The following is a 16955-nucleotide window of genomic DNA, read 5'->3' on the forward strand; positions in this document are numbered from 1 at the left end:
CTTAATAAATTCTTCATAGCGGTTGCTCCATATACCCTTAACACTACTTATGTTGGGTGTTGCTATAAAATAGATAAAACTATTTCACACACACCTGAACTTCATCTCACAGTAGAAACAAACCCTGTGCATAATTGCTAATGTTTTTAAGTCATAAAAATAATGCCAGAGTCTATTTTTAGACACTGATATTAAGTTTCACTCATTATTGATAATCTATATTTTCCTTTTGTGGAGTATTGTTTTGTTTATAGTTTAGAAACTGTGTGTTAGATCTCATATGATGACCTTTAAAATAAACCAAGCTGAACATCTTGATATCCACAATGGCGTGGGAGTCTAAAGATGTGGTTGAAGATACTTGTTTGTTAGGAGGAAACTAATGACAGATCATGCCACTTCCTCACTCATCAAGGAAGATCCTCTTGGTGCTAGTTTTATGTAAAACTACAAGAGTTTACGAATGTACTGTGGGTGTAATTGTAATATATACACAAGTTGTTGACAGAATACTGTACTGTATATTGTTCATTAATGGACTATTCTATACAAATTAACAGAATAAATTTGGTAGCTTTTACCTGATATGTAAGGGTTATGAATTTGACCACAAAAAACTATGCAGTCATTAGGTAGGATGTATAAATAGACATATGTTAGACATTTCCCAGTTCCATTTCTAGAATCACAAGGAAGTGTATCAGACAACTACACATCCAGTTAGTTTGTATCTTCTCATCTCACTAATGACTGTGCTAAGTTGCATAAAAAAGACAAAGAATGAAAATGCTTAAATTCTTTGGGGAGATCAGCAACATAATAGAGCGCAATAGCATAAACACCACAGAAGCCCATATTGCTGACCCCGAGTCCTGAACTGAAGATACTGTACTTGAAAGGACTGAAAAACACTCTTAATTGTTCATTTTTTACCACTGATGTTTTTGCTGAGGTTGTCAACAGGATGTTTCGTGCTAAGAACTGGCCTGTAACCAGCACTTCATTCTGCTTTAGTTAAAATATCCTTAACTCTGCAATGTATTATCATGACTGCAGGCGTTAGAGCAAAAGGCTCCCTATCCAGTTGTGGTTTTCCATTCTCATAATTCATCTGAGGTATTCTTGCTACCTTGTTGTTATAGCCAATCTTTACATATCAGTCAAGATCTTCAGATCTTGACTAACATTTTGTGACAGGTTTTGTTGGGACCAACAAAGGAGGTGGCCACCCTCAGCTCTGTCCTTCTGTTAGATACCTCTACTGAAGGGAGAAGCGCTTGCTTTTAAGCACCTCGGTTATAGCATGATGCAGTAATATAACAAAAACAGCACTGACACCAGTGGAATGCTACAGACTGTACACTACAGAAGTCGAGGAAGAAATATTTATGCTATTTATTGATCCCTATTATGGAAGCAGTCATTACCAAGAAAAGATAGGGAAACAACAGAAAGCTGTACCTACTCTGTTTTATCCCCTTCTTGAATGGAAGTCAACATGCGCACAATACTGTTCTGGTAACTCAGGCATGAGAGTTCAATACAACATACATCACCTAGAGACACAAGAAAGCCTTGAGGTTTAGGGAATAACAAGACAACTATTATATTCAGATATAAGGACTGTTCAGCTTGACATGCCTGCTCTGAATACTGAGGTACAGCAAAAGGATGGTATTTACAAAAGCTAACTTTAGCTTTAGCTTTTATAAAAGATCATTGTACTGATCTTCTCTAAGGCTCCCTCTACTTCTACTAAGGCTACTTCTGTAAGGATCCCTCAAGAAAGCAACTCAGAGCAGAAACTGCTCTGAAATACCCCCTGAAGACCCTCTTTTCCCAACCCTACACTGACCAGAGGGAAATGTAGCCTCAATAAACTAAGATAAACCTTTTTCAATATCCCAAAGTCTGTTTAAAAGGTACAGAAGATTTCTCCTCTAACTGCTGAGCTGTATTCAATCAAAATCAGGTAAGTCACAGTTATAAAAAAGCCAATTAAACTTCTTAAACGTAAGGTGGAATATAGTTATAAACTATCTGTGAATCTGTTTGGAAGAGGATCTCAGAACTGTGAAAAATGGAGTATGATTGCTTACTAAAGTGCATAGGAGGGACATCCCTCCTATTTTTTTAAACATACTTTTATCATAGGCTTGACTGGGAAAACATATCACAGAGAGGAGAGTAAGAGACAATCAAACATGTTACAGAAAATAGATTGCAACTAGTAGTAATAAACTACAGACCTAGGTGCAAGTTCTGGCCTTGGAACAGAAGCATTTTCCACTGGCCACAGGTATCTAGTTTGCAAGAATATAATTAGGGAATTAGCATGTCCTAAAACAAGAAAGCTACCATGTTACCTCTCTTATCTCACCAGAGAGGAAGATTTCATGGCTTGAGGATCAGATTTGGCTCCCATAATACCTGTGAAATTTATTAAGGAGAATGTTCACTTTTTGTACATACATTCATACAGAAACATCACTATTGTTTGTCTTGTTGGGCCTAATGAGATGTCAGCATGTGGGGTTCTAAAGCACAGGGGAAGTGAGAAGTGTGTGAATCGTGTGGGCGGAATGTTCTCTCTGACCAGGTGATCTGCTGAATTTACAGGCTGGGCTGAGAGGGAAATGGTAATGGTAGTCTAGCAGTGATAGGTGAAGACACAAGATATTTTTTAACAGGATGAGGTTAGCTCTTCCTTTCATGGAAATACATCAGTCCTTTCCGGAAAACCTCCTTTTCTTCTATATTACCTTCTTTTTTTTTTATTAAGATATACAAAAAAAAATGAACAAGGTGGGAGTGGAGTGTATCTATTTGTCCTCAGTGTATCTGTCTTTGCAAGAAGAAATGAAATGGAAACTCTGTCCACACTGTGAGTTGCCTTTGCTTCTGTAGTACACAGGCACAGGGCATCATTTGAAATAAATGGTGTTTTACACAGCATGTCTATAACAAAAAATGGAAAACCTTTGTACTATCCTCACAACAATTTAAATACTGAATATGAACATTAAGAAAAAGGCTCACCATGACTTTGAAGTCAGAATCTATGGGTAAATGCTGACCAGTACTACTGTGCAATAAGAAGTCAGTGATTAGTTCTCACTTTTCTTGCTCTACTCAACTCTTCACCCCAGCCTTTCTGCCATTATAAAATATGCACACATCTTGGGTCACACTGCATAGTCTTCACATGTATAGCTTCACCTGTACTGTTAGCAAAATACCACTGATTTTTCAAATTACATTGTAGCATTTCACCTGATGATAAATGATTAAATTTCTATTAATTTAGTATTCATAATGCAGTATTTATACAGCCTAAAGGCTATAATCATTGCAAGTACTAAAACCATTTTCCATGCTCAGGCAGTGCAAAATAAGAAAGCTGGTATAGTAGTAATAAGAGAATGTCACAAGGCACTAAGACAGTAAACTATAATTACTACGCTATTGATCTGGCAGGTAGGTATCAGGGTCTAACTGTACAGTGATTTACTTACTTAATCCCGCAGTCTCAATATTTCAGCTCTCCAAAATCCTATCATTCTCATGGCACAGTGGAGCATTCCCAACTGCCCTTCCCTCACACCCAAAGATCAGAACGCTTAACGTTAAACTAATTTTCAAAAAAAACAAATCAAACCAAACCAAGATAAGCACTGTATGACATACAGGGGAAATAAATATATGCTTTGCTGAAGTGAAACTGTCCCACATTGTTTTTAACACTCTTGAGATCTCATGGGTTTTGTGGTTCATGTAGGTACCTCTCCCCAGACATGTTTACTTGTGCTCTGTCTGGTGTCCAGCATTTGGCTGTATTTCAGCACAGTGGGAAGAAAACAATGATAATAGTTTCAACTTTTTAATTTGTTTGTTGCCTGGAACTTACACAAATAAGTAATTAAAGAATATACACAGATGGCCAAGAAATTTGTTTTAAATCTTGTAATGATTCAGAGAGCTAGTGAAACAGTAAATTACTAAATGGCATTCACGTCTTTGCTACCTGAGAAACTTCAAGAAAATTATAAGTTCCTATATAATTTCCTAAGTATATAAGTCACTGAGAAGCTTCTCAATGAAGTTTGATCAGATACTACTTTTTTTTTTTCCTCAAAAGGAGAATGTTTTCAATACTTAAAAAAAAAAAAAAAAAAAAAAAAAAAAAAAAAAGGTAATAAGGTACTGGCTTTTGTTTCAATACTTTCCTAACTCTGTCTTTTCTTAAGCCTAAATTTAACATACTGACCAAATGCTAACCATCCTTGCTGACACCTGTACAAAGAATATATGGTGGCAAGTATCCAGGCATGCTAACAGCATCCTAACATTGCATAGGTAATTTTACAAATGGACAAAATGCCTTTAAAGGAAAGGTAAAATGTTTATACGGTTCTAAAACAAGACTTAAAAGTACAGATTGAAGATCTGTACTCAAATCCAGTTCTGTCAGCTCTACCCATCAGAATACCAATCCATGCTCACAATCATAGAAAGATTATAACCTTTTTAGTTACAATGACAAAGCAAGCAAGAATTTTTAAAGGCAGTTAAAAAGGAAGCTCATTTCTCATATCAAACACAGTGTCAGGCTGACGTATTAAAAAGTGCACGGAGACTAACAAGGAAAATTAAGTCAAAATGAGTAATATGTCAAATTTGCACTACAGTGCTTTGCAGACTATCACAAGAGAATATCTATCAGAGAAGAACATTCTAAAAAAGGAAAACAAAGATGCCCCATGATGCCAGGGCAAGAGATAAGTATTTATTTATTTATCTAATAGATACTTAACATGGCAGATTCACATTAACTCCTATGACATAAATATTTTCATTTTGGAGCTAAGTGAACACCACAAATGCCATGCATTTTTTCAGCCTCCTCTCATAAAGACAATGAGTTTAACACTCATTTGAGTAAGGATGATTGGACTAGGCTCCCTCTGGAGCTCATCAATTCTTCTCCTTAACTGACCTAGGCAACTGCTCTGTAACAATACACAAGGCGCTTCTTCCTCACCAAAGGCTTTGCATGTTGCTTTTAATGTTTTTCATCAGCTTTGTCATCAGAGACTCTGAATAAAGGCCTCAAACATGAGCACTGTGGTGCAGATGGAAACTTAAACCTTAAAGGCCATCTCATCAACATATCTTCTGTTTCTGAGTCCCAGTATAAGTAGATCCTAGTTTAACAAGGCAATGGCTCTCTCAAGTATGTACAGCTTATAGGTTTAATTAAAGAAGTAGCGATAAAATGCTTTTGTGAATGAAAGCTTCTTTCAAGCTAGCACCTGTTTGGGGCCTCTTGCAATCTTGCTAGTTAAAGTCTTTGAAAAGTATGCACTTCTGCAGGTCATAACGGGTAAGTAAAAACTCAACCAAAACAAAAAAGATCTTCCCTGTGCCGCCAGCAACCCAAGGCATTCTTACTCTTTGAATCAGAGAGCAGCTGAGCTGACATGTGGTTCACTTGCCAGCTTTCTAAAATTGCAGTACTAGGGAACTCTTATGATTTTGATATTCAAACTCTGTATTTGTACCGCCAGCATTTAACCTCACATTCCAGGGTGGGGTTGGGCTTGCAGCCTGGGACATTCCAAAAAGCATTCCAACCAGCAAGGCCCTAGAGGTAGTCCCCATAGTGAGTGCATCCTTGTTAAAAGACTAGTAAAAATATCTTTGCATTCCCATTCACATTTCTAATAAGCAGAGTATATGAAGGCTGCATGGAGGAGGAGTTACACTGCTCCTTACAAACAGAGATCACACTTTGACAGGTATTGTTATGAACGGTTCCTGTAACATCTATATCAAGAATCAAACACAACTGCTTTGTTGTTTTTTTCATTTTAGCCTTGTGACAGAACAGTTGTTCCACCGAATTCCGCAGGATTAATACTGAAACACTTTCACCAAACAAATGCTTAAAATAGAGCATGGCTTTGGTTAGTATTGACCAAGTATCATATTCACACCACATTTAAATGAATTTAAAAAAAGATTTCTGAAGAGTGAGGCTAAATTTCCTCCAAACCAACTGTGGTCTCAGTTGCCACCCTACGCAAGAATGCAGAAGTGCAATGACTGTATTGTTAAATACAGTAGAAGTCGGCATATTTGTACGCAAAAAAATCTGCCACCTTCTGTTCATGAAGGGTACAGCCGAAAACAGAAACAGGAGAAACTGTCACACAGATGAGTCACCAGTATAGTTTGCTGGTTTTAGATCAACGTGCATAGAATAATTTCTAGAAGGAAAGTGTTGTGTTCACCAAATAATTGCTTTAGAACAAGTAGTGGTAAGGGAGTGTACACAGTAAATACAAATTCTCCTAACTGTAGAATTAGTTAGGATGAATTGAATGGCGGAAGTGGTTTAAGTCACATATGAGTTGTAACAGTCGTAAAAGAGGAATAAAGGCATCTTACAGAAAATACCATTAAGCCAAAACATTCACACATGCACACAGAAATATGCTGCAACTTTTCCTTAGTTCTTTTAGACACCAATCAAGGATGTCAAACATATGCTATGCTTTTTGGCCATTTACCAGAATTTATAGCACTTCTATATTTAGCAGCAAATGCTCATTCCAATAGAGTGACTCTCCACTCTCATTTACAGATGCTGTAACTATTTGGACTAGCTATACCCATCCATAATTACAGCATGGATAACCTCATTAAGGTATACAACTACTATAACAAGTTAAGAGGAATAAATGTAAACATTGGTGAAGAGGTAACAATTTAAATAACAATTTGAAAACATGCACTTATTAGGAAACAGAAACCCCCCCAAAACTTTAAGCACACATTTGATTTAACATAAATACAATACATATACTTTTCAGTCATGCATTAATATAATACTGTTTCAGCTCATAGAGGAATATATATTCAGTATTATCCAATACTCTCCATCAACCAAACTGAGGCACACACATTCCATGCAGAAGATGATTAATAAAACATCTGCATGCTAGAGTGTTCACACAACCTATACTTGGGCATTTATCTTCAACTGTAGTTCCAAATGAATTTTTTGACAGCAGTGCTACAGAAGTCTGCCCATCTTTCCAATGTGAAACCAAACTTTACATATTCTGAACTGCCACTGGAGGCACATATCTCTGTCTATAAACTATACAGGGAACAAAGATGCTCTGAACTGCATTTTAAGTTAAATACTGAAAAGAGACAGCATGAAAAGTTACACAGATTTTTTTTCCAAATTCTAAGCCTCATTAAGGAGGCAAGAAGTGTGCATATTCACATCACATCAGTCAAAGTGTGAGGAGGAAGAAAGAAAGGAATAAATACTGTTACACAAGCCTTGGCTCCTAAACTGAATGATTCTATACTGTTTCTGAAAAAGGTCCATTTCTGCAGTAGCAAAACTTCTCCTGAGTGGTTTTTCTTTGGGCTTTTCTATGAGCCAAGGCAGAAATTCTATGCTCCCCACAGCTGGCTTATCTAGAATTTGGCCCCAATATTCCACCAATCCATAGTAATTATTGCAATACAAGTGTGCACTATATTTGAGCACCACCACCTTTAATTATTGGGATTTATCCAAACATTCTATTTTAATTTTATATAGACTTCCAGACAAAATTAGGCAACCTAAATTTTAAAACTAACCTTCATAAGAACAAAAGGAATTTTTAAAGGGTAAAGTAGCACATACTATGAAGATCAGAAAACAGAACGAAAAATAGCAAAACCAATGGCTATTCTAGGACTGCTTCTTTCTTTGAAAGGATGTTCTTTGGATTTCCATCTCCACAGCTACAGTAAGAGGAATACCGTACAGTAAAAATATGATCAGCTGGCTGTGAATATGGGATACAGATTTGTGGCTGGTTGAAAGCTGTTGGTAAGTACAGCTAAACCACTCTCCAACCACAATTAACTTCAATCCATTCTCATCAGAAAAGTTAATGTTATGGTATGGTTTAATACTATGGCACCTGACCAGGAAACTGATGCTACACCCAGGAAAACAAAGTGGTAGAAGGTATCCAAAGGATGCATTCAATCAGTGATCTAACTAGCCGTCCAAGTTACACTTCTCCCTTAGCTAAGCTCCTCAGTACAGCCCTATTCAGGGATAAATTACATACTGCACTGCTTCATACTGTATACTGATAACTTCTTAATCCAAATGATCAAGGAGCCGACCAGGGGAGATGCACTGGTGGACCTCACATTTACAAGCAAGGAAGAACAAGTCAGGAATATGAAGGTCAGGGCAGCCCTGGCTAAAGCAACCATGAGATAATGGAGTTCAGAATCTTGAGAGGAGGGAGCAAGACAGAAAGCACAATCACAAGCCTGGATTTCAGGATAGCAGAATGGCCTGTTCAGGTATCTGCTTGGAAGAATCCTCTGCAATGTGGTCTTGGAGAGCATAAAGGTCAAGGAGAGCTGGTTGATCTTCAAGGATCACTTCCTGCAAGCTCAATAATGCTTCCATCCCAATAAGCAGGAAATCAGGCAAAGGCCACAGAAGACCTGCATAGATGAACAAGGAGGTCCTGACAAAACTCAAATATAAAAAAGAATACAAAAGGTGGCAGCAGGGTCAGGTAACCTAGGAGGAATACAAAGACACTGGTCAAGCATGCAGGGAAGGTATTCAGAAAAGAAGCCCACCTGGAGTTGAATCTGGCAAGAGACATGACAGTCAGCAAGAATGGTTTCTACAGATGTATCAGCAGCAAAAGAATGAACAGTGAAAGCATGACCCTACTGCTGAAAAGGGCAGGGGACTTGGTGACAAAGTATATGGAAAAGGCTGTGGTATTCATTGCCTTCACCTCAGTCTTTATCAGTAAGATTTGCCTTCATGAATCCCAGGCCCCTGAGACCAGTGGGAAAGTCCAGAGCAATGAAGACTTACCCATGGTTGAGGAGGATCAGATTAGGAAATACTTAAACAAACTAGACATACATAAGTCCATGGAACCTGATGGGATACATTCAGAAGTGCTGAGGGAGCAGGCCAGTGTCACTGCAAGGCTATTCTCAATTGCCTGTGAAAGGTTGCAGCAATCAGAAGAGGTTTGTGAAGACTGGAAAAAAAAAAACAAATGTCACTCCTATCTTCAAGAAGAGCAAGGAGGAGGATCCAGAGAACTGCAGGCAGGTCAACTTCACCTCAATCCCTGGGAAGGTGATGGAGCAAATCATCCTGGAAACCATTCCAGCAAGTTTGCAGATTACATAAAACTGGGAGGAGTGGTTGAGACACCAGATTGTTGTGCTGCCAGAGGGACTTCAACAGGCTGGAGAAACGAGCAAACAGGAATCTTACGAAGTTCAATGAAGGAAAATGCCAAGGTCTCCACCTGGGAAGGAATAACCCCATGCACCAATACAGCTGGAAGGCAGGCCTGCAGAAAAGGACCTGGGGATCCTAGTAGACAAGCAGTTGACCATGAGCCAGAAACACACCATTGTGTCAAAGAAGGCCAGCAGCCTCCTGGGTTACATTAAGGAAGAACGTTGCCAGCAGGTTGAGGGAGGTGATCCTTCCCCTCTCCTTAGTACTAATGAGATCACACCTGGAGTGCTGCATCCAGCTCTGGACTTCCTAGTAAAACAAAGACACAGACAAACTGCAGTGAGTCCATCAAAGGGCCACAAAGATGATTACAGGATTGGAGCATATGACCTAGGAGGAGAGGCAGAGAGAGCTCGGATTGTTTAGTCCTGAGAAGAGAAGACTCAGGGCACCTTATCAATGTCTATAAATAGCTGGTGGAAGAGACTAAAGAAGATGGAGCCAGGTTCTTCTCAGTGATAGGAGGCAATGAGCACAAATTGAAACACAATAAATTCTGTTTAATCATGAGAAAAAACTTTTTTACTGCAAGAGTGATTGATCACTTGATCAGGTTGCCCAGAGAGGTTGAGGAGTCAACCACCCTCAGAGGTGTTCAAAACTGAACACGACGTGGTCCTGGGTAACCTGTTCTAGGTGATTCTGCTTTGAGCACGCAGCACGGACTAGACAATGTTCAGAGGTCCCTCCCAATTTCTACCCTTCTAAGATTCTACGATATTAGACCTTGCAATCCATACTCTGCTAACAGAACCTAAAAATGACTTTTTCTTGATTATTCTATGGTGACCCCAAATGGTCCTGACAAAGACAACATATCCAGATAGTACTCTCAATAGGGAAGTGGCTACTTCTGAAATTTCTGGTTGATTAACAATACTATAAATTCTTTTGCTGCTTAGGAGGAAAAATTCTAACAGTACAGTTATATCAAACAATTATATTTAACTACATTTACTACAGCCTGCAGAATAAGCAAGAAAAAGTTTTTTCTTCTTAGACTACATAGATTTATTATGAATTAATAATTCATAAATTCAAATAATAATTGGTGATCTAAATAGCTGTCATTTTAAATATGTATACATATCTATCCAGTTTTAAAAGTTAGAGCATCGTCTAGTGGGATATTGCTCTTCCATTACAAAAGAATGGTTTAATGCTGAAACTGTCATTTAAAATAAAGATTCAACGTTTAAATAGGAATATTGATAGATAGGAATATTGATGAACTTCATCCAAATGAATTATACTTTGTATGTTCTTTACACAAAATACTTCACAGATCATGGCTTGATATCTGTCATTTTATTTTCAAACCAGAGCTAGTAATTTGAAGATCATCACCCTGTTGAGGTATACTATGCCATCACTTCAATGAATTTAAATCTCTGCATTTTCTCATAATATATGAAGATTCTCTTTGGGGCATTCAAAACTCTAACTTAAATCAGACAAGCTCAACTAGATTGCCATGAAATCTGACTGGATTTTTATCCTCTCTCAGCAGATACTGGGTAGGAAGTTATAATGGCAAAATAAAGAGAACATATCTTTGATTAAGACCACCAATATCACTAACAGCTAAATACTGAGGCAAACTAGCTCACATTTCAAGAACAAATACATAAGGCCTATCTGATGACTATTATTGCAAGTAATATAGATGCAGACATTTACTAGAACTTCCACATTCTCAAGAACAAAATTTAACTCAACTGCCTTAATTTAAAATATTCAGGGCTGCCAGGACTGGGTCCAATTTGTTATTAGAAAAAGGTAACTGTAATAGCTAGGACCAAGATTAATTCTGTTCTTGTCATATTTTTGGAGGGTAACATACAGTAAATACTATGAAAGAAGAAATTTTGTTTTCATGTTTACTATTACTTTTCCAACTTCTCTCTTCAAAACTTGTTTCTGTTGATATATGATTGGTGTAAATAATGCCTACAAGTCATACATGAAAATTATCTGACAAAACTATGTCTACTTAGCTGCTAATATTTCTTGTATGAATTTTCCTGATTAAGTTAAATACATAATTCCAAAGTGAATCCAGCTGCTTATAGATGATGTGTTCAGGCATCTGTCATCAGGATACCACAGACTTTACTAAAAAATAAATAAATAATAAAACCAATGATGAAATTGCTTTGAAAATACTTGATATTAAAAAGATCCCTTTATTATTTGGGATAATCTTCTTAATGTTCTTTAAAATCAAGCTGTTAATTTATCCTTTCTGAAAGGCACAATGGGGATAGTGAGTGGTGAATAGTAAACGTTTCTCATCGGCAGTTTGCCCAACTGGGGAATTTATCTGTCTCTGAGAGAATCCAAATGAAATACGAATAGCAAGATATACAAATGAGAGCTAATTTGTAGCTGCATAGCTCTGCAACCTCTAACTTCCATGCTATCGTGGCATCTCAGGCACATTCGTGTCAGAAGCTTCTTCAATAAAATTAGCTTTTTTATGAGAAGGTTCAGCAAGATCATCTCCATGGTCTCTGTTATTCAAGCGTTCCCGGTCGTCCCTCTTGCGTTTGTTAATCAGGTGGTTTTCTCCCTCACACAATTTCCCCTCTGGGACACCCAGTGTTCTCAGACAGACAATAGCTGCAGCCTGTTCTGCTAGTTTCTTTGACTTGTCCCTGAAGAGCAAGCAGACAGAGCACAGGTAAAAGTAGAAACTGAAGCCTCTACACTGCCAGCAAAATACAATCTATTTCCTGTCTCTGATGCAAAATCATGAAATAAATAGCATTTGTAGTCAGATGACAGCAGAAGAACAAAAGAGGTCAATTCCAGAGATGATTTGAATCTTGCTAGGTGTCAATGTTGATATGTCACTGCTGATAGAAAAAGGGTTTCTGGGAATACTAGGTCAAGTCTTGCGTTTCAAACAGTCTTCATTTCAAAGTCAGTATGCGTTTGGACCAAGTGGCTGCAATCCTCAGGTAAATTTACATTTACAAATATGATTACTAAACAAAGCTAACTCAGCTTTGAAGGACCATTTTCTGGAATGACACTCAGGCCCAAATATCTCTGGTAGGAGTACAAGTTCACTGAAGTTGACATAAGCAGCAATAGCTCCACAATAATTACAATTTCATCAATTCCGAGAAGGACTGCAGATTATAAATTTGTGAAATTCAGTGTTTGAAAATGTTTTCTTCTCAAAATTTCTTATCAGTAGAGCTTGAGATCAACTTCCTAATGTCTCTAAAAGGGAGTGCTGGAAACACTAGTATTTGTTGCCTTTATTTATCCTCTTTAAAATGTCCAATGCTGAGCTTTAGCTTTGCAATTTAATCAAGTTCAACTTGGGTGCAAATGCCTGAAGTCAGTGCCAGTATTAATTGATGATTGTACAGAATACTGCCATAAAACTTTAGAGCTGCACTACATGTAGCTATTAATTTTGTGATCTCTGAGAAGCCACCTAACAGTCCTCCACTTCTGCTTCACTGTATATAGACATTTAATCTCTGACTTGTTTTTGAGAATGGATCTGCTGTAGTGGCTGAAGAGACGACCTCCTCCACCTCTCCACTCTGCCTCTGGTTAGTTACTGCACTCTTCAGAGGCACAAAGAAGCAGGGCTACATATCTGATCCCCTCCCACTACAATTTGCAGACTAATGTACTAAATGAATTAAAATTTGTAACTGTTTACTTCATTATGCTAGAGATTAGTCCCTCTTGTCACATTCTGTTTTTCAGAAATTTCCAACACTTTATTCCTCCCAGAGGTAGCTTTATTAAAGTCAACTGGAATAGACTGGAGCATCCTATCATACTGGAATAGACTGGAGCATCCTATCATTCTGAGTTTTAAGCAACATTTCAGAAAATTTAGTATAGCTGCAAAAGACATTGAAAATGACTTACCACAGAGTTGATTTGTACTTTTGCTCAGCTACTGTCACTACCGAACAGAATAATCTATCTAGTGGTCTTTGAACCTAGGGATAAGAAAGAATTAAAGGGGAGAAAGAAATAAAAGACAATCAACCACATAATTTGTGAAACAAACAACATTGGGAAGGTGTCTTGTTACTCATCTTTACACTGCCATCAAATAGCACCTTTAAATTATTGTAATTCAGACTGCAAATTTCATTTTGCAATTTAAGATTAAAAAAAAAAAAAAAAAAGAAAGAAACTGTCCAAACTGCAAAGTATATTGATTTGAAAAAAACAACATCCCCACCCAACCAAGCAGCTTCTCTTGTCCTGTCTAGTTCCTGCCTACAGCAGTACTCAGCAACACAGAAAATATTCTGTCTCCAAATTCTTTACTTTATAGAAGAAGAAACTCAGTCATGGACTACTATATAGTGACCTGTCATTAAGGCAACTTCTTTCATACCTAAATCAAAACCAGACTGAAAGTCTAACTTTCACATTTTTATCTTGTAATAAAATAAGCTGCTCTTTTCATACATATGTGTATTACCATTTCTCAAGCAGCTTAACTCAACAGCTATGCCAGACTGGGAAGTTCAATTTCTCACTATTCTGAGTCCTAAAATAACTTAATTTTACAGATAGGGAGAAAAAAGAGGTTTGAGAAAGTTTCTTGCTTGACTCACTGTTTCATAAACAGGCTGTGGGTGCTTCTCTTTCCTACACCACTCCAAGAGATACATTTTTGGTGTAATCTGTGGTGGATATTCTCGCCTAGGAAGAAAAATTAGTGATTAAGAACTCTGCAAAGAGTTTACCTGCTAAACAGATCTATATTAAAACAGGCAGGTCAGTGTCTCAACAAAAGTGCTGCTCATTATATTATTGCTATTACTTATTCTTTATAGTCTAATTTAACAGCTCAGAACATGAGACAACTACTGCTTATTAGATGGTTCAAACAATGCATGTCTGAATAGACATACCAAATATATGGTAGTAACACAGCTAGAGAAGAGGTACTAGAAAGGAGATTCTAACTAAATATATGGTACAGAATAGAGACACACTTTGGCACTGTGTATGATAAGCAACAGCACAAGATTAAACTAAAAGAAATTAAAAAGAAAAAATAGAAGTTCCTTTATTAAGAGAAGTAGAGTTACCTAATACTCAAGGGCAGGAAAAGTGGGCATTGATTCAACTACTGAAGTGGAAGTATAGCTCCTTATACTTGGCAGAAAATAGAAATAGTGCAGAGACACTGCATTCATCATCAGGAAGCCAGGTAATATGCCCTGTAAGTATTACAGCATTATGATTGGATTTAAGGAACATTTTATATAATGCTCTTCTTGAGCTGTTTGATAGAGGTATCAGCAAGGTGGGTACTGCATGGAAAGTAACAGCAATTCTATAGGCTTCAGAGATTATAACCAAAGGTGACTTAAAATAATATTGTATATAATTCCGCAAATTAATTTTTAAGGGATATCTGATGGTGGGGATATATTTAGAGGGCTGCAGATAAGCAGGTATATTATCTGCCTGGAACTGTGTATGATGAAATATGTTCAGAGACAATTTTGATAGAAAAATACAGCGTGGTTTAATTAAATTTCTATGGTGTGGGTTAATTAAATTTCACCAAAAAGAACTGAACTCCATAGCTGCGTTTACATACTCACAATCTTTTATGTACAGATGCTTGAAATGTTTTAAAATCACATAGCATATTTAATAAAATAACAGAGAACTGAGCAATCTCAGGATGCCTGGCACTAAAGAACTTCTTGTAATATCCAAATAACACAGGAAGAATGATGATGCTAACAATTATGGAATGATGTACACAAATAGCTTCAAAAAATTCACTCAATAAGTACTGTTACTATGTGAACTGGTATTATCCAAGAAGTGTAAGGCATTATCAGACTCTCAGCTTTTATTTATATTTGTAAGATAGTAAGAAACTAAATTTGTATGCTTACTTGTCAAATCTAACAGCCATTTTTATTATATCTGGATCTTCCGTCTGGTCATCTTCCTCTTGTATCTTAGTTTCTAAAGATGTTTTTTTAGTTGTGAAAATTGTTGTTGTTTCTTCATAGAAGTCAGCCATTTCAAAGACCTCACTATTCAAACAGAATTCCTTTGTATTAGAGATCAGCTTATAAATTTTTGTGTTCTATTATGACAGAGAAAATTGAGTGTAGAAATCAATTTTGTTTAAATAGAGTATATTTCTACAGAGAACCACATGGAAGCATGGCTATATTCTCCACAGTGACATTGCATTGTTTCTCCTTTACTGCTTATCTGACATACTTGAGTTACAAGTTGAGAAAGAACGTGCTCATTTCCAGCACTATATATTTTATTTGCAATCTGAAAGTCCAGTCAAAATCCATCAGAAACGCAGGTCTTGCAATGTTCATTCAGGTTATTAACTCACTTAACAACTTGCATGTGGACGAATCGGCAGAGAACTTTTCTGAGTGACCTACTGCTGCATCACCTCCACAAGGGCAATACGAGCAAAAACTAGGAAATAATTACTAAAAAATTACTAACAAAGAGTAAGCCAAAAAGATTGTGAATACAAACAGGGAATAAATTTACTGAGCATTTGGTTCTGTTTCTGATTTTAGTATTTAAAATACTGGAAGCAATAAACACTACCATTACTAGAGCATCCAAATACTCGAAAATCTGTGACCCTTTGATTTCAGAGTATTATTATCAAAGCCCAACATGAGGGATGACGGAACTAGGATTCGGATCAGAAGCAAGTACCCCAAAATATCTTAAACTTCAGATCCATGGCAGCTGCATCTACCTTGAAAAACTGAGACTATTCATTTTCTATAGATGAGAACAACAATAAAAGCTACAGCACAGGAAACATGTTTGCTTGCTGAATGTTATGGGAGTGCTCGTTGGTATGAGGCCATTCAGTAACAAAATGAATTCTGGGGACATCTCCATCTGGAGATGATGCAAATGGAAAAGCACTGAAGCTGAATAATGCTTTAAGTGATGCTTCCTAGAGAAGACAACACCACTAACTCTGTATTGTGTTATGTAAATTCTTTCATCTGAAATGCAGCAGCCTGTTCTCTTGCATTCTGTATTCAGGTTAAAACCTTGAATGGGTGTAACATGCTTTTACCACCACAAGGCAGCAGTATTAAGTAAATTTTTTGTCTGAAGATATATAGACTTGCTTTAAATAACTGAATGTTATTTAGTTATTTGGAGATTAAACAGACTATTTCCAACAGTGGTTAGAAGGCTTTGGGTCTGCTGATTCAAATTTACAAAACTGCTTCCTAAGTTGTTCTTTTTCCCTCTCTCATGCACACACTCTTCTTAGGCCAAATTTCAGAGTGGTATTGCATCATACTAACAAAAACTGATTGTGTTCAATTTTGGAAGCCCCTAAAGAATTGTAGGCATGGTACATAAAATAAAAAAATTACACCAGACCTCCATTCACTGTTATGTCCTCTGGGTCTCTGGGTCTCTTCCAATTTAATGTTTAAAAGCTTGACTCTAAAATTAGATTTTTTTCTTTACTTCACTTAATATACCTTTCTATTCATTCAGTAGAGAACACTACCTCTCTTTTGGCCAAGATTTAGTTTAAGGTTTTTGTTTCAATCAA

The 16955-nt window shown here is 37.0% G+C and overlaps 1 protein-coding gene across 2 annotated transcripts in view; it reads right to left on the reverse strand.

The window, feature by feature from the left end:
- DUS2 (dihydrouridine synthase 2) overlaps positions 1-16955 on the reverse strand; it is a 61760-nt gene that overhangs the window by 20466 nt on the left and 24339 nt on the right. The window contains exons 13-16 of one of the 2 annotated variants that reach the window (XM_062586272.1): positions 15280-15423; positions 13975-14062; positions 13271-13344; positions 10498-12027 (exon numbers count right to left, since the gene is read on the reverse strand). In XM_062586272.1, coding sequence (XP_062442256.1) covers positions 11790-12027; positions 13271-13344; positions 13975-14062; positions 15280-15423 — 544 coding nt within the window. In that variant the 3' untranslated portion in view covers positions 10498-11789. Of the gene's footprint in view, positions 1-10497; positions 12028-13270; positions 13345-13974; positions 14063-15279; positions 15424-16955 lie in introns of those variants that run through there. The other variant, XR_009959776.1, reaches the window with a different exon arrangement.

The sequence above is a fragment of the Rhea pennata genome, chromosome 13, assembly GCF_028389875.1.
Source record: "Rhea pennata isolate bPtePen1 chromosome 13, bPtePen1.pri, whole genome shotgun sequence".
In the NCBI taxonomy this organism is placed as follows: Eukaryota; Metazoa; Chordata; class Aves; order Rheiformes; family Rheidae; genus Rhea; species Rhea pennata.